Here is a 22,955-nt window from a genome sequence, read left to right on the forward strand (position 1 = left end):
TTTTCTTAGAATGCTCAGGGATAATCTCCTTGGCCTGCATCTGACCATCCATCTAAAGCCAAAGCTTGTACTGTCTCTCAGCCATAGTATCATGCCCTTGGCTGTGAACCAGGTCATTGGGTATTGGAATAGCGGGTTCAGCACCCAAGAACCTAGCCCCTGTACCCTATCTGGACAGTGTGTTGGCCCTTTTCATTACCATGGTACCCTTTATGATCAGGCACCCAAAGAATTGAATCCTATTATGGGTGCCCAGTTCTGAAAGGAGATCCAAACAGCTAAGAACGAGCTTAGAAGTGATACTAAACGGATTAAGAGCCTTAAGGGCAGCCTAGCTGTCCGACAAAATCTGAACCGTCTCTCCTCGATACTTCTTCTTAAGACAGAAGTCTACGCAGAAGCAAATGGCAGAAATCACTGCCTGAAAAACCATAGCTAAAACACCGAGGCTTTCAAAAAAGTCAATCTTCTTATTCTGACTGTAAACTCCAGCACCCACACCTGAGTGAATCTTGGAGCCATCCATGAACCAAACAGTTTCACCCTTGGTTTCAAAAACTGTTTTACCAGTCCAGTCTAAGCGACTTGGAACTAAACAGCTTTTCAAAGTGTAACTTGGCAGCCATGAAACCAACGTTGGGAGAAGATTGGTATAATGAAAGAGGAAAAGCGTGAATACCCCTTCGTATCAAAATACATTCCCTAGGTTTAGCAGACTTGTAGCATCTTTGAGATCCAGGATTCTTCCATTATGAATCCAAGGCTCCGGTATGAGGGTCCCGTGTAGTCCCTTCACAGCAAACCTTCGACCTAAAAGGTTTTATGATAATTGCCTGGATTGATTGAAAATTTCGACCTCCACGGCTTGTCAGAATAATAATACACTTCTACTAAAACTCATTTTATTTGTTCTTATTTCAAAGAATTGTAAATTACTTATTTTCTTTAGAACAAAAGTAAGAATTAAATATTAGTTGTAAATGAGCGAAAAATACATTTTCCGAGTAAAGGATGACGAGGGAAGTAACCAATCCAATGAGCCACAGGAAAGACAAATTCTTAAAATCTTTGCTCGATATGTAACTAGGTTGCGCAATATCGTCATCGTAATCGAATCGATGCCGTCTCATGGTGTTTTTTTCCCAAATCAAAAGAAATCCAATTTCTCGAAGAGTTAACAACCTATATTGAGACAGTAATTATATTAATCTCGCAAAACTTAGAACACCAAATAAAACCACCCTTAGAAAGAGATTAAACTCGAGACTGAATTCTAAAAGGATCGATAGTCAATCAATGCAAATCAGCTCTGTTGATTGCTTTTTTTGGGCGAAAACGTGGTTTGCAAAATTAAGAAATGCGCCTATCCCGTGGGAGACTTTCCAAGCATAGTGCAAGCATGAATTTATTAATTTACAGGTAATTAAATAAATTGACAGTGGCGACTCGGTTGATCTCATTTTTTTAGACTCACGGAAGGCATTGGACACAGTCCCACATTTCCTGCTTTTCCGAAAACTTGAATGATTAGATGTATCTCCTTTTATTGTGAATTGGATTTCGAACTTTATACGTGGTCGCACTAACCATCTTACTCTATGTGGAGTTTCCTCCTCTTGGTTTGAGGTCACTAGCGGGGTGCCCCAGGGCTCAGATTTGGGACTTGCATTACTCATCATTTTTATTCACGACTACCCTATTGTGATAAGAGTATTTTCTGAAACTGACGGCCATTGATAAAATAGCTTCGTATATAGATAGGAAACTTCAATGGGGCAAACTGACTCTCACGAGATTGCCCTGACATCTAGTGACTGCGCCAGTTGGCTGTGTTCTCAAGAGCGTAGAACGTATTGAGAAATTTGAGGTCGGAGTTTTGAGAATAAACGTATTTTGCAAGGTAAATGTCTTTAAATATACCATAAATAGCGTTTAAAACCAACTTGAAATCTTTACTGAATGCTATTTCTTTAGTGCTATTTTTTTAAATTTGCTCTCAGTTCAAGAAAAAGTACTTTTAATACATATAGCTCGCTTAAGCCTTTGCAATTGGGATTGCGTTACACCAAGGTTCTAGTACGTACTTCGAGTAGTGCGAACTGCACCAAATAATATTATTCGGGTGCCGCCACCAGATGTTGGCCAAAATTCTGGCGTCACTTCTACAGCATGAAGTTTCCTATCTGTATACGAAGTTATTTTATCTATGCTGACGACCATAAGGTTGGGCATTGAATTACCTCTATTGCTGACTCCAAACCCTCCTAAGGGAAATTGGCGCCCAAGAACAAAGGGTGTCATTTAAATTTATGAGTTTTAATCAGTCTAAATTTATGGTATAATACACTGTGGTGTCAATAGCCGCCGCTTGTAATACCGATTAGGTGGACGTGTGATTGAGGTGCAGAACGATTATGTTGGCTGGGCGTATGTTAGGGTTTACTCATAGTGCAGTTGCATCTGCCAAAGGTATGAGAGCCCTCTTTATGTTGAGAATGTTCTTTTTCCACTTCAGTGCAAACACTTTTAAAATATTTTACCAAGTACATGTTCGCCCCCCCCCCCCCTTGATTACTGCTCTAGTATTTGGTTCCACCATCTAGTTAAGGACATTAAAAAACTAAAAATGATGCAAAGGCGATCCACAAAACTTGTTCCGGGTCTCCGCACTCTACCATACCCTGAACGACTGAAGCACCTTGGTTTTTTTAATCTTAAAGATGGAAGGCTACGAACCGATCTCGTTGAAATAAACTCCCTTCATCTGTAAAAGTTCAGTTCTCTGCAGCGGCATTTAAGCCTCGTCTGGACAAGTTTCAATTGAGATATACCGAATTATGTGTTAAAGCCCACCACTCTTTGTCTTAAATATTTTTAATATACTTATATATTTCCCACTTTTGGCCAAATCTAACTCCATTCCCCCAAAATATTCCTCAATTAATTCAGCCAAAAATTCACCTGCATTTAATCCTGTTCCCGTAACTCTACTGTTTATTTTATTTATTTGTAACTCTTTGAAATTATTAATTTGTATATTTTGTCGCGTTATCAGGGCACTTCCTTTGCTTGATTAAATCCATGAATTTTGAACTTACACAGATCACCCCGTACCTTCGAGGGGCTGATCACTTCCTGTAATCGGTGTACAAGCATGAAGCATTGGCTGTACTTAAGTGATTACGTAACTGATTACAGATTTAACATTTGCCAAAGACTTTTCTAACCTTTGAACTCCTTTAATCGATGAACAGATTTTAAAGAAGTGGTTATCCCCTCGTGTAGCTTTAGTTGAAGCAGGATTATGATTAGCGATTTTCATAATTCCCTAAATGCCGCTCACCAACGGCCCCAAAAAAAGCTAATGAGGAATCGGTCTAGCTGCGACAACATCAATTATTTCTAGCCACAGGTAAACCAACTGGTCATTGGCTAGTCAGACCTATGTTCATGGGTGTATGTCAATAAACTCGGGAGTGGAGACGAATACACTCGGGTTATGAAGACAAATACACTCGGGGTGTGAAGACAAAAACACTCGGGGTGAGAAGACGAATACACTCGGGGTGTGAAGATAAATACACTCGTGGTGTGAAGACGAATACACTCTTGGTCTGAAGACGAATACACTCGGGGTGTGAAGACAAATACACTCGTACACTCGGGGTGAGAAGACGAATACACTCGGGAGTGGGATGATAAATACACTCGTGGTGTGAAGACGAATACACTCTTGGTCTCAGGGGTGAATACGAATCAGCTCGGGGGTGAATACGAGTAAATTGATGGGTGATAAAAGATGATTAATTTTATTAGTTAAATTTTATCAATGTACTCTGCAAACTTGAGTAAAACTATTATGAAAGAGCAGATTTATTAAATGGATATTTGACACTAGTTATATGCCTAATATACAAAACTCATAATATAATAATAATCAGCTAGGCTAATACGCAAGGCACCACCTTAGGCCATAGTCATTAAGCGACTTTTAAAGCGATTAATTCAGGTGGCCGGGTTACAATGCGTAACAGGGTGGTGGCAAGCCCTTTATGCCACGCGAGCCAACAGCTCCCTATACTAACTATTACCGTTAACCTCATCAAGTTTTTATGGAAAGGGAAAACGTAGAGCTCAGGGGAAAACCCCGGCCGCGTTCAGTGACGCTCAACGGAAATTGTGAATTGACCGTTGATCTCCATTGGCAATCGTGACGGCACGTCTGTTGAACGCTTTTTTACGATTGTTGTAAATTTTATCATATATCGTCTGTCGTGTCGTCTGCAACTAGCCTTCCCGCGTGCTGTGACGTAACAATTGCGTTTATCAACAAAATAACCGGCCCTTCCAGCCGCTTATTTCGTTGACTCTCCGTTTGCAAACGTGACGTCAATCCCGGAAGGGAAAAAAGTCGTACAGTAGCGAATGCGCATTGAACGGTCCAACCGTTTGCTGTTACTGAACGCGGTCCCCTTAAACCATTCCCCCAAGATCTTTACTACCTCTTAATAAAGCAATATAATAAATGAGGAAATGCAACTTTACAATTGGTCAAGGTTTTCTCTGCAGGTGAAGTTTTTCCTGATGCCGACTCCTTTAAACGTGGTGTAGACGGCTTCTTCTACCGTGTGATATCGTTCCTTGGGATGTCTGTTGGCCATATTCCATACGAACGACTTTTCGGAATACAAAAACGCCGTGTCACCTTCGAAAATCTTTTCGTAACCGTCTGATTCGTCGCACGGAACCACTGACTTACGGAAAACATCGCCCACACCTGTTATCTCCTGAAACCAAAAATGTAGGTACTCTTGATTAGGAACGATGTAATTACAGTTTTAAATTATTTTTTCTGCAATTCGAGTAGCTTGAATAAAAATTGTTAGCCCTAAAAACTTGTGATACTATACTTAATATATTTATTTAAAACCGTCCCCGATTTGACGCGGGAAGGGGTGGTTCCTCCGACCTTCTCTCATTGGATAAAGCGCTTGCAGTCCCTACTGACTGACATAAATGCGATAACATCTAAAAAAGGGTTCGAGGGGATTTTTCTGGTAATGTAAGATACATTTCGAGTAAACCAAGTTTAGATTTGACTAAATGATTCGTTATAAATTGTATGTAATATGTCGTTAAATAAAAGGGAAATATTTCCCGATTGTTTTTTCAAATTTGAAATCAAACGCCGGTCCAATTAAATAAAAAAAAATCAACGATTCAACATTTCTTTAGAAAGATCAAAAGAAAGATTTTCCACGGCCATTTGAGCTAACTTCATCTTTAGTCTGCCTGTAGGACACTTCATCTTTAGTCTGCCTGTAGGACACTTCATCTTTAGTCTGCCTGTAGGACACTTCATCTTTAGTCTGCCTGTAGGACACTTCATCTTTAGTCTGCCTGTAGGACACTTCATCTTTAGTCTGCCTGTAGGACACTTCTACTCTGCAGTATGTTTCTTCTAAAATCGGCGATAGGTGCTGTTATAGTTTTACTAAATAAATATAGACGTGTTTTGGATGGAGGAAATTATTTATCCAAAATTAATTAAATCCCTTTTAAAGGTCAAATAAAGTAGGTCTACAACTCTACATGAGGAATTAGTAATATAAAAGTTTTTGATAAAAATTACTTACTGCCAGATTAATTAAGCGCGTTAATTATGAATAAAATTCCATCAACCTTCTTTCAGAAACTGAATTAGCGTTTTATTATAGTCATTATCTGTTCTATTTGGAAGGTTGAGGTCATCCATTTGAGTAGCCCGAGCTATAAACACAAATTGACCTTTTGTATGGGAATTTATAAAAACCCCAATTTTTCCTTTGACGTCAGTGAATGATAACCTGGTTTCGATCAATTACAGGCTCTTACTTGGTTTAGCAGAAAATCAAGTTGATTGGAGTTTTCCCTGGCAGCTATATGATAGGCACCACTCTTCGCTAAATCCGAGAGCTGTGTTAAAGTTTGAATTCTCTCAATTTTCGAAAAACTGGCGGATGATTTTAGCAACGACCCAAAAAATATCGGAACGATAGTCCACAGAAACAGGCTAAACACTTGCTGCAAAGTCCTTGTTCTTGGGAAAAGATATATTACCTTTTTGCGTTTTCCTATAAATAAAAAGATAAATCTTCTATTGTAAACTAATCACTCATTACTGCGTATCTGTATAACTTTTCCGTAGAATTTTCTTCGCTTAAGACTTTAGTAGCAGAATAAATACTACCCGGACTCTTAGGCGCTTTATCGCATCCATAACCACGCCTAACAATATAAAGTGTATAGATCGAGGGGTCCGTCACTTAAGAAAATGCCTACAAGATTCGGAATCAAGTAATCTTAGAGTTGATTCTCGTTGATTCCAAAAATCCTTTATTCCATTTTATTCGGTGATTCCGCCTTGATTCCATGATTCCATTCTGATTCTTTTGTAATTCAAATTTATTTTTCTGGTTGCACCTTCGATTCCGTGGATTTCTTCTGCTTGATTTCAAGATTCTGCTAAGATTTCAAATAGTCACAATTTTACGTAAATTCCGTATTTCCTAATTAATCCCTTATTATCTTAGTTGATTCTGATTAAGGTTATTTCTTTGTTTATATTTAAGGGAACCGGAAATAATATTTTACATTTCAAGGGATCCGCAACCTACGTTGCTTGCAGCATTTGGAATCGTCAGTCTGATAATGATGTTTTGTATCCCTTCACCTGCATCAGAGTTCACTACGTATTAGCAATACACTCAATTTTTACCATTTTTCTGCAAATTTGCTTGCACCTAGGAGAATGGAAATTATTGAGAGGAAATTATGGAGTATACTGTAGGTAGGCTTGGCAACGTTAGACCATTGAAAATAATACAATATAGACATCGAGCGGAAATTTTTTGAACTTAAGAAAAAAAATTCGTCTGCTAGTTGTTGGCATGCCACGTGCTTTTATAGTTTTTACAATGAAACAAGGAAAAGCGTTCAATTTAATATTCCAAGAACACAACTTTATTGTTTTTCCAAAAGTAAAAAAGAGACAAATAATCGTAAATATATAATGTTTAATTTAATTAGATATTACAATATTTTGCTACTAAAAGCAAACATTCCTCTCCTAATTAAAACCAAAGAAAATCCCGTCACTACGAAATTATATGCACACGCGTACATGTTAATGTAGTAACACTGTCTGCCATAAGATGGCGCTACAGGCTTAGGTTAAAGTTTTAGCTCAAGCTACGTTAGCGTAGGTGCGGCGGGGATCCCGTGTTGGGGGAATACAGTTTTCCATTCCAGGATACGGTTCAGTCATATTCCTAAGTTGCGCATCCCTTTAAAATGATATTACCTAAAGGCCCGTCCACACTATCCTTTTTTTGCGCGGGTCGCTTCTTCGCTTGAAACGCGAAAATAGCATGTTAGTTTCGCAACTCATCCACACTTAAATTCGTTAGATTTTAGCTCGAAAAATTTCATCCAATGTCTCACGTGGTACTTTTTGACGTCACTAATCCTCTCTGGAATGTATAGACGTCTACTTTTTGGCTGTTTTACTATCGTGTAATATAAAGATGGACAAAAATTGCAATTAATGAGGAAAATTTAATTAATGAAGTGAAAGGGTTCCCCGAACTTTGGATCACCAACGTCTGAGCGTACTGCAAAACGGCGACATTTTGGATCCGTGTTTGACACCCAAAATAGTGACGTCATTGTGGAGCGATGTAATTGGATGATTGGACGCGTACCATGCAAAAATGTTTGACTAGCCAAAGATATCTCGCGTATAAACAAATGTTTGATATGTGGACGAGTCGCGTAAGAGGCGTGTGAATCACGCGCGCGAACTTAGATGCGATTTCCTCATAGTGTGGACGGGCCTTAAAATAAAACGTGGCGTCAAACTTCACCTCTCTCGGAAGACACGCGTGCCCCCCACCATCCCCACCGGCCTTGGAAGGCTAACGCCCCATCCACACACCGACCTCGTTATGGATTTGTAAACTACGTAGCAAACAAAACAAAAATAGACGAAGAAGCAAAGATTCAGTGGCGCGATCGAGCGGGCGCGATTGTAATTCATATCCTCCATGATTCAACGAAAAAGATTCCATCACTAGAGTTTGATTCCCGAGGTGATTCCACGATTTTGGTTTGATTCCAGATTCTTGAGACGATTCAATGATTCGAATTTGATACCCTGTAAGATTCCATGAATCGGTTATGATTCCAGATCCGAAGATGATTCTTTGATTCCGGAAAAATTTAAGATTCCCGCCCTGATTCCTGTGATTCGGAATTGGGGAATCAAGGCATGTAATGATTCCTTGAAGTGACGGACCCCTCGGTATATATATAGTGAAAACTCGGAACAACTACTTCTGCGTAGAGTTTGCAATTTCTCTCCCCACTGGTTTAAGGGGTGTTCCCCCGAGTTCTTCGGTTTCCCCTTTCCATAAAAACTTGTAGAGAATAACGGTAGTAATGAGTGTAGGGATCTGTTGGCTCACGTGGCATGAAGGGCTTGCTACCACTATTACGAAAATGGTGGATCGAAATTTGAACCAAAAAAATTGGACAGATCAAACGGGGATGAAATTACAGACTTCTAAGGATTAAATTTTGGATCTAACTGTTATCTATTTGGGATCCAAGGGTCTTGATCCAATGAGGTTCGGATCCATTCGGGATCCAATGAGATTTGGATCCGTTCGGGATCCAATGACTAATTGGATCCAGTCGCCATACAATGAGTTTGGAACCCGACTGGATCTAATGATATTTGGATCCGGTTGGTATCCAATGAGAATTGGATCCGCTCTTGATACAATTAGATTTGGATCAACTCTTAATTCAATGAGAATTGGATCCAGAAGGATCCAATTAGTTTTGGAACAGCTTTTGATTCAAACTGACAGTTTTATCCGGTCGGGATAGAATTAGATTTGGATCCGCTCTTGATCCAATTTGATTTGGATACCGACTGGGACCAGCATTAACAGTACGGACTCTGGGCGGTAAGCAATACTTTGAAAAAAGGTAATTTTAGTGGCATGAATTATATTTAAACAACATTAACAGCAGATACTAACTTTTCACTTAGTCGTGAGTGTAACTCACAGTGAAGCACATATGATAATTAATCATAGCTAAAGGGACAAGAACGACGTCAAACTTTTTGGAAAAATTTGTTACATGGATAACAAATCATGCCAAGAAACGATTAGGTACTATAATGAAAAGCTAATTTTTAAACAAAAAACCTAGGAACCTTACGATATGTGCCAAATGTCGTCTACTTTGGCCTAAAATTAAGAAACTGATAAAAAACGGCGTTCTTCGTCTATGCTATTAGAGAACCGACTAGAGTGTAGAAGGCAGGGAACAGACTTAAAATAAGACGACGCGTAAACCAAAACCACCCAAACGAGGCTACCTTTTATAGCATTTTTTACTAACCTTGGGCGTTACTGACTAATCCGCCAGTTTCAAATCGGCGCGTGGTCCATTGCAAAAATCGTTCTAGTTACAATCTGATTTCTATGCTGTAGAGTTTTATCAAAATGTTGCCAGTTGTTCGATAAATTTAACCATTGAAATAAAAATATATTTACTGAGATCGATATTGTTTTGGCGGTCTCATCAGACATAAAAAGTAGTCATCTAATGTCCTATCGCCTTCTATAATTATGTTTATACCATTGAGTTAGGAATATTTACTCTAGATTCTTGAACACTCAATTGATATCCGCTATGATGTCTCGGTTTTGACCACTTTCTAGAAACACTTACGGCGGCTGTCATTTAACATTATACGGTGCCGTCATCTATTTTAGAAATAATATATTTAAGCCACCGGCTTAAGTTATTCTCAGTGTTTCTAACCGCTGGCGGTAGATGACTACATCTTACAATATACTACATGATTCCAATATTAATCGGATCCAAATTTGATACAATTTTATTTGATCAAATTAATTTGGATTCTACTTGGATCCCATTCTTAGTTAAGATTTTTTCAGATCTAAAATTGATACAATTTTATTTGATCCAATTAATTTGGATCCAAATTTGGATCCAATGCTATTGGATCAAACTTGGATCCAGTTCTTAGTTAAAAGATTTTTTTATCCAAATTTGATAAAGATTATTTGATCAAAAAATAGTTGATCCTTATTTGATCCCTTCAGGATATAGCTTGATACAAATTGGATCCAATGTCCAAAATCGAATCAAATCATTCTCGTAAGGGCACCCTCCTACGCATAGTAATCCGGTCACCTGTTTCAGGCATTAAAAGTCGCTTGATGACTTGGACCTAAGGCGGTGCCTTGGGTATTAGCCTAGCTGATATAAACCTATTTATAAACCATATTTTCCCTTTGAAATAGTTTTAGAATCTCTTTCTTTGTCGTATTTTGCCCAGAAATAATTTTCCTTCTAAAAGTCGGCGGAATAATCAATGGTAGAATGAGAAGGTACAGGTTTTAAGTAAATGAAAACAGTAATTTGAGGAGATGGAAGCTTCTTCCTCTACCTCGAAAACTATTTGATAACATGGCAAAACCTTTTAACCAACACGAGCGTAATTTGAGACATTTGACTTTTTCAAAACCTAAGTTATAAGATTTTAAAGTGGTTTTTAATGCAAAAATTATAAAATCCAAAACCATTTTTTAAATCATAAATAGTGAAATATTTATGACTTTTACCTGAAACCTTTACAGTACTTTTGTACATGCCTTAGTAATACTTATGCGTAAAAATCTAATTTTTCCTAAATTTGTTGGTAATAAGGTTTTGCTATGGGGCAGCCGAGTTCATCTCCGTCCAAGAAATTCGGAAATAAATTTGTCTGTCATAGGAACGAGGGAATATCTGTTTCAATGATCTCATCCGCTCGTGGACAGGATAAGCACTCCAAGTTTGACGTGTCGAATCCGGTACATCAGAATAGATTAAGCACGAACATAATAACGTGAAGAAAGAAAACGCACTACCCATACTACCCATACTACATTTGCATGGTATGAAGTCGAAACAAATTGAAATTTTATAAATTTCATTTACCAGAAATCAAAATCCAATTGGTCAATTTTCAAAAGTTAGGATCACTTGTCGTAGTCGCGAGCCAGATTTACCGCACGGTACTGACGAGTCCCAAATAGGACGAAACCGGTCTATTTTATTTAATTTAATTTAGTTTTTCACTCGAAGATCTATTTGGTCCGAGATTCGCGTCTTTGTGTTTGCTCGAAGACCCATCGGTACGAGCTATTTGTATTCTTCAAAGGTCATCGCACTTCTTTTATGGGGTTTACCTTTCGACAGATTTTTTTTCAAATTGAAACATGTTGTTAAGCTTGATCAAAGGAGCAAAATTGTCCATTGCCATTTTCCCCTATCTCCTATAGTTTGTTCAGTATCAGCGGTCAAAAGTGGACGAAACTTAGTGTAGTCTATTTGTTAAAAGAAGTCACGGCCCATCGGTTAGCGCTCTACGCTTGCGCGTCCCTAGTCCGGGCTCATTATCCAAAGAGTTTTCTTAAATTTCTTGCCAAGATTCGGGGTGCTTCCCAAAACCGAACGTCGGATTTGTTTCGTTCTGATCGTACGATGAACGAACTCAGTAAATACAAGATTTTTAATATTTTACACCTCTACTTCAATATTTTTTATTTCTCTTCTCGAAAATTATTATTCGATGAATTTTCGTACGTGGAATTATTTATTAAACAATATTTTATGAGCAATAATAAAATAAAACATAACATAACATTTACCGTTTCGTTGAATTCACATTCAACACTCGCTGATACGAAAGAAACAGTCACACCACAACAGTTCAAACACTTATTTATCGATTTAAAAACACACTCTGTTAAAGTCATTGTCACACGACAGTTAAAACTCAATATTTAATTAGGTATTTACCAAAGATATAGGAAACGTATATAAAGGTCTAGATAAAATATTTCAAAGGGAGTGAATACGGAGGTGACAGCTAGCAGAAACGCGTAATTTCTGCAGGCTATCCTTATAAGACGCTATCTATCGGTAAGAAAGCTCGTGCTATCGTCGCGAGAGCCATCGTCTCCTGCTTAAAAATTATACTAAAAGTCACCAACAGATCGTGTCTAAAGACTAAGGCCTGCGGAAAGGTCAAGCACTTAGTACTAAATTGCTAAGAGAGCTCGTGCTCTTGGTCACGTGCCTTCCTCGGTGTCTGCTAGGTGTCAATTCCGTATTTTATGTTAGGCTTAGACGCCCCGAAATTTATCTAGACCTTTATATACATTTCTTATATCTATGGGTATTTACTGAGTTCGTTCATCGTACGATCAGAACGAAACCAAAGCCGACGCTCGGTTTTGGGAAGCACCCCGAATCAGTGATGGGCACTCTCCTCTCAGTGAGAGCAATTGAGAGGAGGTGAGATGCTCTAAGCTTCCAATGGAGAGGAGCGTGAGATGAGTTTCCAAGCTATGAATTTAAGTGAGAGGAGAGTGAGTGGAAATAAGATTTTTCAAAGAATGTATTTGGGGTGTGAGCGAGGTTAAATTAATTAGTGAAATGCGATGAGAGGAGATCAGCCAAAAAGTTAGTTTGCGGTGGCGAGTTTGAAATTAGATGTAAGAAAACCAAAACAAAAGAAAAATAAAAACATGACCTTCTTAGAAATAATTATGTTACTTTGGCCAATAACAAAGCCCAAACGTACAATAACATAAAAGGCTGATGTTAGAAGGCTATAAAGCAGTTAAAGGCAGTAAATCTAATGTGGCCACCGGCCAGTGATGGTCGTTGTTCTACACCTGTGAGAACAGTTTAAGAATCTGAGAGGAGGTCAGATGCGCCAAACATCAAAAGGAGAGGAGCGTGAGAGGAGTTTCACAATGTAGCCATTTCAGAGAGAAGGAGATTGAAAGGAGATATTTTATAACTAGCGGGAGTGTGCGCGAGGTTAAATTAACTAGCGAAATTCGATGAGAGGAGAGGATATAAAAAGTTAGTTTACGATGGTTAGAGGAGATGAGTTTGAGTTTAAAATTTTAGAAACGGGAATGAGGTGGAGTGAGAGCTATCACAATTTGTTTTAAATTGCCCATCACTACCCCGAATCTTGGCAAGAGATTGAAGAAAACTCTATTTATAGTGATCCCGGACTAGCGACGCGCGAACGTAGAACACTAACCGATGGGCCGTGACTACTTTTAACAAATAGACTATACTAAGTTTCATCTACTTTTGACCGCTGATACTGGACAGACTATAGGAGCTAGGGAAAAATGGCAATGTACAATTTCGCGCCTTTGATCAAGCTTAACAACATGTTTAAATTTGAAAAAAATCAGTCGAAAGCCAAATCCCATAGAAGTAGTGTGATGTCCTTTGTTTAGGGTTTAGCATTTTTTCCCTTTTCAGAATGGACTTATTCGCTAATTTTAGAGGTCGGGGATGGTTAACTTTTATTCAATAATTAAAGCTCTCAAAATTATTCGTAAAACGTTTTGATCAAGTAATTTATATTTCTGTATTATCCGATTAATTTTTTGATACATTTGTATCGATAAAAAGCTCAAATTTTACGAATAATACATGTTTTTAATCGTTTTCCGAAATATTAACCGGTAAATTTCTTTGTTTACATTTTTCCCGAAAAAATCAATTTAATTATGGATAATAATTAACCGTCACCGACCTCTAGCTAATTTTATCATCCGTTATACGCAATAGACTAGGATCCCTCTCAAATTTTTCGGTACTTTAGTAATTCCAACCAAAATTATAAATTTCGTTTCTGAGTACATGATCAGAAAGTTCAACATTTACACGAAAATCGCTTAAAAAGACGGTTACCTAATATTTGTCTGTGGGTTTTTTTTCAGTCTTACCAAAAATAATTTATAAGTATTTTAACCTAAAAGTCGGACAATCTGAGTTTTTCAAATTATTATAAATTTGCATAGTTTACTTAACTGAGTTAAAATGTACAAATACCTGAGTGCAATGTTTGAAAGCGATCCGTGAAGAAGATCAAAACCCGAAATTGAAGTAACAAAAATAAAAATTGCATCCACTCCTTAAAAGAAATATGTAGAATACTATCAATATTTTCACAAATAATGTGAAATATGTCCATGCCCATTTCACAATGATGTTTAATATCTCTAGAGCTCGGCGAAACAGATAAATTAACCGCTTAAATTTCGATTAACCATAAAAATTTCGATTAACTGTTTATTCGTGGTGGATATTATCCAGACTAAAAAGCAATTTAACATGTAAAAATAATAGATTTTTTCGGATAATTTGTGGATAAATGTGTGTTTTGGATAAAAATAAATAAAGTGATTAATTCTTATCCAAGCGCCGAGCTCTAAATATCTAAATGTCCATTTGAAAAATTATGTAAAATATCTCCCTGTCCATCTGAAAAATTATGTAAAAAATTTCCCTGTCCATTTGAAACATGATGTAAAATATCTCCTTGCCCATTTCTCAAAGAATGTGAAATATTTCTTTTTTTATTACAGAAAATAATTTCTTATTCCTAGCTAAGCGACCAAATAAATATAAAAATAGGGCCCCAAAATTTCACTGTAAATAAATAAATTAATAAATTCATTAAATAGAAACCAATTTCAAACCAATACCGTTAGAACATATTCTAATACAAAACTAATACGCGCTCGTCGACTTGTTAAAATAAGATAAAGTGACGTTAGAGCCTATATTAAAACAAAGGGCCATGTTACCTTTTCTGAAGGCCTATGTAAAAGAAAACCTATGAACAAATTGCAGATTAAATAGCAAAAAACTATCTAATCTTGCATGAGAAATTTCGGCAAAACTCGTTTAATTAATACATTTTTCTCCAGCGGTAAATGAACCGGGTTTGTATTCCACCGCGAATAAGCAGAACCACTAAACACCCGCAGAATGACGTTTCATCTTTAAACCGAAGGGTAATTGATATTTTTTAGTAGGCGGGGCTTGAGATAAAAATAAATGTAGAGGTTAACGGTAATAGTAAGTGTAGGAAGCTGTTGGCTCGCGTGGCCTGAAGAGCTTGCCACCACCCTCCTACGCAATGTTTAAGGACATTAAAGGTCGCTAGATGACTTGGGCATAAGGTGGTGCCTTGAGTATTAGCTTAGCTGATTATTATAAATAGTGGAAGGTTTGTAGAAGCGCTTGTGAAAGAAAGGAGCGAATAAATAAGATCTTACGGCCTACTAACACAAAATACTCCAAAATCGACCAAATTTAAATTAATAAAGGTATAAAATATCAGGAATCCATACCTCTACTTGGAATGCTTATCCTGCCGTATCGCGTATGGTAAGATCACTCTGACGGCATTAGCCCCGCCTACGAGAGATAAAATCGCCTTTGCGCGCGTTCCCCTCTCATGTAGTTGTTTGTTAAGTCAAAAAAAAACCGTCAGCCACATCGAGACGAAAATCTGCCGCGATAATCATTCCAAGTAGAGGTATGGATTCCTGATAATATTAATATTATCATTAATTTTGTGTAATGAAAACGATATATACGAAAATTTTTAGATTTAAATAGTTGGGAGTTAAGTATCGCACAGAAAACCTTGACCGATAAAAGCCTTTGTGAGGGCGACTCGTGTTGATAAACAATGTTTTGCATAAATGTTGGGTCGTGTGAATAGGCCTTCAGTGCATTTACCACATAAGAAAACGGGTCTAAGAAAAATATCTTCTTGGGTGTCTCTCCGCTTTCGTAGCTGGTGAAAAATCTGGCGCTGTCCCGGAAGTACGGCGCCGAGAAGTCAATGACTTTGGCTCTTTCGTACGAAAATTCCAAGGTCGTAACACCAATATCGATTATCTGTAAACAATCAACATTCCAATGTTTTTTAATTCTATTGAAATAAAAATATAAATATAAAAAGATACATTAAGGTTGGAAGCCCGACAAACATTCCTCTCAGGTGTTCTATAAAATACGAGAGGTCACGTGTAAATGTTTTTTCTACGCCACTAGCTATATGTATTGAAGGTAGAGAGCACGCGATGGAGTCGATCAAGAGTTTGAAGCTTCAAGTCCACTTGCGAAACTCGCGTGCAAATAAAGTAATAAAAAGCTAAAGTTTGTGACACCTAGGAGCAACAAACACAGCACCCCGTACAAGGATACCACAACCCGTCAAAAGTCGTGCATTTTCTTGCGTACATGTTTCATTGGTTAGACGCTATAGCGCCTGCTGCCGCCGGAAGGGAAAAATTCGGAAATTGTCTCCCCCCGCCCGTAAAACGTTCAGCGTAAAGGTTCGTCCAATGAAATTTGTACACATCCCTGTTTAGCGTGTTTAAAGGCTAGTTGCGTTCTCCTTGCGTTTGTTGCTCCTAGGTGACACGGAGAAAATCTATTTACACTTTTAATGTTTTTATTTTATGGAAACACCTATTGACATTTAAAGTGAAAACAAACAAACTTTAATAAGAACATTCGTGTAGTGTAATCTTTTCTTCTGACTGTACAATTTTTACCGCTTATAAGGACTAAGGGAGTATAAAGTGTTTTTAAATTAGGGATAAGAAATGTGGGTCAGTCAGGCTGTTCATTACAAATCCTCCTTTTACATTCCGACAAATCTGCATTCTGTAAAATTACAATACTGGTTTTTTCTAAGCTGTTTGCAGACGTGCTTCCAATAGCCACTGCAAATATCAGATATATACCTGAAGATAATCAGTTTCATATTTAATACTACCCCTTCAAACAATCTAATCTCCAATTGTATCTATTTTTCCCTCTAGTATCCGATCTAGAATTATTCTAACCAGATTTTATAAGCTTAACAGTTATCTAACTTATACGTTTCGTGTTAAATCTTGTGGAGAGCAAATAAACTAAACTATTTGAAATTCCTTTCGGATAACTGGTTCGTTTGAATTCCACTAACTTTCTGTCGGTCGGTTAATAATGAATTCAGATTAGTTTCGGGTTTAAAATATTGCATTTTATAATATCTAAACGTATATGCCGATAATCTTATATCTGATTTATCAAAATGTTTCGTCGGGTTAGATAACTATAAAATCAGCTAGGCTAATACCCAAGACACCACCTTAGGCCTAAGTCATCATGCGACTTTTGAAGCCCTTTTTACAGGTGGCCGGGTTACAATGCGTAGAAGGGTGGAGGCAAGCCCTGCATGCCACGAGTTCGAGCCAACAGCTCCCTACACTAACTATTACCGTTAACCTAGACAAGTTTTTATGGAAGGGGAAACCGAAGAACTCGGGGGAAAACCCCTTAAACCAGTGGGGGAGAACTTGCAAACTCAACGCAGAAGGAGTTGTTCCGAGTTTTCACCCAGTGCCACAAGCTGGGATCGAACCCGGCTCCTCTTGCTGCGAGGTGAAAGTGCAAACCACTACGCCACCCCACTGTTTTGCAGAATCTCCGTCGAACGCACTCTTTTACTAAACTCGGAGGAACGCCAGCGGGAAAGGTGCACGATTCCGAGATTTGCATGAGTTTGTAGAATAAGATGATCAAACCAGCCAGCAGCTAAGGGAACGAAGGGTGTTAGCGTTCAGGTGGCTCTACCTTAACTGAATAGGCTCATTCATTCTAAAGAAATAGGGTCAAAAGGCGAGTCATACCCGGCGTGATAGCTTTCCAACCATTCCGCTCCAGGTTTTATTTGCTAGTTGAATGCCAAAACCCATTTTTGGAATCACGGTCAGTTCATATCTACAAAAGGAAGGTTCGATGTCCAAATATTACATTTCAATACTGGCTACATAAAGTAGGGCAAATTTGCTCATTGACTGACATCCATAATAATAATCACATTTTATGATCGTGTACATGTTATTAATTCAATTAAAAATCAATACAGACAATGTATATTTTGGATGTCTTAATCTTAAGCGTTACTAGAAGTACATAGGTTACTTCTTACTTCCTTCAAATGTTCCGCGCTTATTTGTTAGAGTTTGACTTCAACAGCAAAGTTTGATGTAATAAACCAAGCAAGCAATACGCAAATTAATTAATTTTAACGACATATTAAGAAACAGAACACTGTAGAAATTAAGACGAACTAAATGGAGCGAACTGGTTATAGATTAACCAGGGCTAGTATTTATACAGGCAATTAAAACAAACGTATCATTTAAATACTATGTACAAACATAAGATTTCAGCGCTAGTTGTCAAAACTCATTATCGTTTTCAATCTTCAACACTCGCCCTCGATGAAAACTTTTTTTACTGAAAAATGGATCTTCGGTTGTCTTTGTTAGGACGTCGTTAATCAAGAAGACTTTGTGGGCAGAAGAACGTATTTTGCAATGAACATAATTCATCAGACTCGATCAATTTGGAAGAATAGGACCAACTGTCTCGACTGTTGTGTTCTTCTGAAACTCGTTGCCGGGTAAGGGAACCTCGTCACAAGGAAGCTCATCTGGTATAGGTGCCTCGTCATGTGGAAGTTTGACAGGTTGGTGTGCCGTCTTTTCGTGCAGGGAGCTCGGCACCTTTAGTGTCGGAGGATTGCTTGCCCTGGCTGTTAACATCATCTGAGTCATCACTGACTGGAACGTAAACTTTGTAACCATCAGCATCATTTTTGTACTCGACGACAAACCCTTATAAGCCTTTTTTACAGCTTCTTTCTCTTTCGAAATATGCACGAAGCATTCCGTACCAAAAACTCGTAGATGCTAAACAGAAAGATTTTGCTTTCCCATCTATAACTTTCGTCATTGTAGTTCGATTTAGGATATACGTCGTCGTGTTTACGGCTTCAGCTCAGGTTGTCGGTGGTATACCAGGCTTTGAATGTAGCATAGCTTTGACTGTTTCCCTGATCGTCTAGCTATTATCGCTTTCAGCAATTAATTTCTGCTCGAGCGTAGAAGGAATTGACTCTGGGTGACTAACTCCTTCTTGCACTGTCCATTGTCAGAACTCTTCATTTACGTTCTCCATCCCGTTATCAGTCACCAGTTTGCGAACGGTAATCTCGTTGTTCTTACACAGTGCAAGCAAATCTTAGAAACACTCAACTACATCGGATTTATGTTTCAAGAAATACGCCTATTTAGAATTCGTCGGTAAAGAGCAGTATGGTTTCCCCTTTATCGACGGCGTAGGAAATGGGTCCCAGAGATTAGAATGGATACGGTTCCTGGTTTCTTTACTTTATCTATTTGAGTGACGTGGCGTTTGTCTTGATGACCAGGCACTCGTGTCATGTCTGGACATTTACTTGTCTCTCATTTCTCGGATCAGCTGCCAGATGAACATAATTTAATAGCCGCTCTACATTAATGCTCAGTCGATAAAGACTCAACTTTACCAACTTTTCCAGGTAGACCGAGTCTATTCTTGGCTTTGATATTCTTGTAGGAACGGCAAACCGCACGAGGCTATGAACTAAAAATTAGGGATTCGTTTCTTGAGATGTTACAGGTGAAAACTTTGATATGCCCAAAATTGTCTACTTGGCAGAGCTTTTATCTGATTCGTAACTGCATTCTGATATCTCATTCACTATCTGATGTCATATGCGACTTATTTCCATTCTTAATAGTGTAAAATTTTCGGAACTGGATGAACTTTGAGGGGTCATTCATAATGTGCTGTGTAGCTTCAGAGTCAAAATACCAGTTTTCTTCTGCTGTTGTGCAGACAACCAGGCTAATTGCTGCGAAGAAGCGTCCACTGCTATTGTTTCTGCGATTTTCTGTCTTCTAACGCTCTCTTGGTTCCGAACTGTCCTTAGAGATATCGCCAAACATATTGCAGTTTAAACATCGTACCCGGCTTCTTTGTTTATGACCACTGTTCTTGATCTCTGAGGACGATGTAGGCTCCTTCGTACTGCTGTGACGAGACCCGCGGGCTAACAGCTCGGATAACTCCAACGCCATGTCAACGTCTGGAGACTTCGTTGTTCTCATCAGCTGGGTAAGAAACTTACTGAGTTGGCTCAACCACTTCTGCTCGAAGATTTCAAACAATTTGTTTCACATTTTTTTGGATGTATCGCAGTTCGTGCTCATAACGACGGTCAAATAACGGTATGGCATTGCTGAACGCCAGTTTAAAGTTCTTCAGTCAGTTCCCCGCAACGTCGTGATGTTTCCTATCCCTTGTGAAGGGGACCATGGCTTGACCAGTTTCCTTTGATGATCTCGTACACATCTCGTATCGTGAGGGCCTCAATTACCCGTCGTTTCCTACCTCTCCAATTTTTGGTTCTAGGCAGTTTCACAATGTTATTACCCAGTAGACCAACCATCGTATCAGGAACCTCACCTTGAGTAAGGGACAGCATGGACCAGGATACAAACGTTGTCGTGTACTTGGCTAGAACCCTAAGTTGCGCAGTAATAAATCAAGCAAGGAATAAATTAAAATAAACTAATTTATTTATTTTATCGACATATTATGAAACAGAACACTGTAGAGATCAAGACGAACTAAATGGAACGAACTGATTATACATTATACAGAGCGAGTATATTAACCGTAAATAAAAAAGAAACATTATCAGTAAAATACTATGTACAAATATTAGACTTCAGCGCCTACCTTTAAACGGTCATTATCCTTTTAATTTTCAACAGTATTACTACTCTTAAGATATATAGCGTAACAAGTTGGCATGCCAAAATATACCTCTACTCGTAAGAGTTTGCCCGTGGTATTTTTTATTTTCAATATAGCGACATGAAAGTCAATGTCTCAGCGGAAAAATATTTAAACATAACCAGATTGATTTCTGGCTATTATATTAATTCGTTTTAAATTTAATTTAATTTATGAGCATTAAAAATATTGTAGAATATATAAATAAATAAGCAGCCAGACAGCAACACAGACACGGTGATTGCAAAACCTCTCCCAGGGAACATAAGTTCCTCGGAGAGGTAAAATTTCCTCCGTATTTATGTATTAATCATAATTTCCCTCAGTTATAGTAGAAATCAGTTATGCTAGATTCGTATTATTTTGTTTAAAAAAAGCAGACATGATTGTGTGGAGGTAGAACTGAATATTATCTAAAATTTTTCAGAATGTGGTTCTTCCAATATTGTTAACAAAATGGTTCGGCACGCAACACTAGGGAACCAAATATGCCTCTACGTTTCCATGTGCTGATTTCAAACACTTGCTGTAGTACAGCTATCCCATTTTAATAGAAAACATTTATAGAACCTCATTGAACCCGTAAATATTTTCTTAAGAAAGATCAAATCCTCAATTAAATGAACCCAAAATCGTTTTAAATCTAGTAGATTTACTCGACAGATTCCGAATAAAGCGCTAGAATTTTGTTTCAATTTGATTGGTAGAGTCTGCTACCACGTAGTGTGGAAGGAGAAGAACCACCGGAAATACGAGCTCGATTTTCAAATTATTCTGTGACCTTTTAAAAGGAAGTCAATTTTTCTTCTTGTGGTGAAATTTCTGTCTATTATTTAACCGATTTATTTATTAACTTTTCAATGGATTCTTACGTAATATTGAGGGATCTTGCAATTTCATTTATGATTAGGAAACCCATTCCTTCAGCCCCTCTGACCGATCCATTGCTTAATCTGTTCAGTTTCATGAAGAATGACTGAAATCAAAAAAGGAAATTAAACTAAATGAACTTGGTGTTAAAATATGCAGGGCTTGCCACCACCCTCCTACGCATTGTAACCCGGCCACCTGAATTAAGGGCTTCAAAAGTCGCATGATGACTTAGGCCTAAGGTGGTGCCTTGGGTATTAGCCTAGCTGATTATTATATTCGCATGAGATAAAATGGGATTGAAATTTCGTTTTTAATAGCATTTTTTCCCCATCCATCACCTTATCTTGTTTGTTTCATACACAATTGTTGTTTTATTTACCTCAATTTAAACAAATAATAAGAACACAAGTATATAACAACACTCTTTTGGTGGAAGTTTCCATCTAGGTCGTAAAAATGAAACTTGCATCTTTGCGGTACGACACCTGCCATACGAACAAAGTCTCAAACTCCTGCACCTGTTGCCATAAGCAGCACGACGCCAACGTATCAATCTCATTGAATATTTAAAATGTGTTTACAATTTTTACTTTGTTACGCCTAAGAAGCTCTTCAAACTTACGTGATTAAAAACCAAACGACAATGGTATGGTTTCTAAGTGGAACTCTTTACTCTCTAATATTAAAGTTAAGTCGCAAATAGGCAGCTTTAACAGGGTAAAATTTTCAGTTGTTATTTCCAGTAAAATAAACTCTTATTATATGAAAATGAACCATGTTCTTTCACAGGCCTCAATGGTCGCGATTATTCCGCCAAACATGAAGCACGCATCGCATCGCTGCTCAGAATTTCTAGCTCATAACTCCGCCAGACGATGTGAAATTGAATAATTATACTGCGTAAGTATATTTAATTATTTTTTATCATTAAGTAGTTCTGGAAAATCGCTTTAGTCACAAAATTGTCACGCGATATTCATTTCTTCAGAAACGTCTTTTGAGAAATCAGTGGGAGCCTGCCAAGCGTATAACATATGAAGCCGAATTTATCTAAGAGATATCATTTATTAATTTTGTATCAGCAAAAATATATATTTATTCCTTGGGATAATTACTTTATGGAGATGATCAGTGAGCAAATATAGTAAATTGTTCCCCGGTCACGATGGAGATGGGCGTAAGAAAAAACGTCACTTCCACGTGTTTCAATTGCGTCGGAAGACGTGAGATTGAAGGAACCAATGAGAAACTAGGCCGATTAAATGTTTTAGGAGGAAGGAGCCCGAGGGGGGTTGGGAATTTCCCTAATTATAAAAATTGCATTGTTGATATGATAAATTATTATCTATGTTCTAATTGTATTTATTATATACCGAACAACCAACTCTAGCGACATCGATCAACTCTGGAAAACAAGTAAACTAGTAAAATCATAATTT

The 22,955-nt window shown here is 37.8% G+C and overlaps 1 protein-coding gene across 1 annotated transcript; it reads right to left on the reverse strand.

The window, feature by feature from the left end:
• Positions 1-932: 932 nt before the first annotated feature.
• On the reverse strand, positions 933-21,572 carry LOC149926121 (uncharacterized). The gene is made up of 4 exons (XM_090161866.1): positions 21,516-21,572; positions 5,875-6,113; positions 4,546-4,787; positions 933-1,182 (listed from the first exon to the last, which is right to left on the reverse strand). Exons 1-4 carry the CDS (start codon positions 21,541-21,543, stop codon positions 933-935), a joined length of 759 nt encoding a protein of 252 aa, XP_090017992.1. The 5' UTR covers positions 21,544-21,572.
• Positions 21,573-22,955: the final 1,383 nt, after the last annotated feature.

This window comes from Leiobunum rupestre, chromosome 10, assembly GCF_980474605.1.
Source record: "Leiobunum rupestre chromosome 10, qqLeiRupe1.1.hap1, whole genome shotgun sequence".
Taxonomy (NCBI): domain Eukaryota; kingdom Metazoa; phylum Arthropoda; class Arachnida; order Opiliones; family Sclerosomatidae; genus Leiobunum; species Leiobunum rupestre.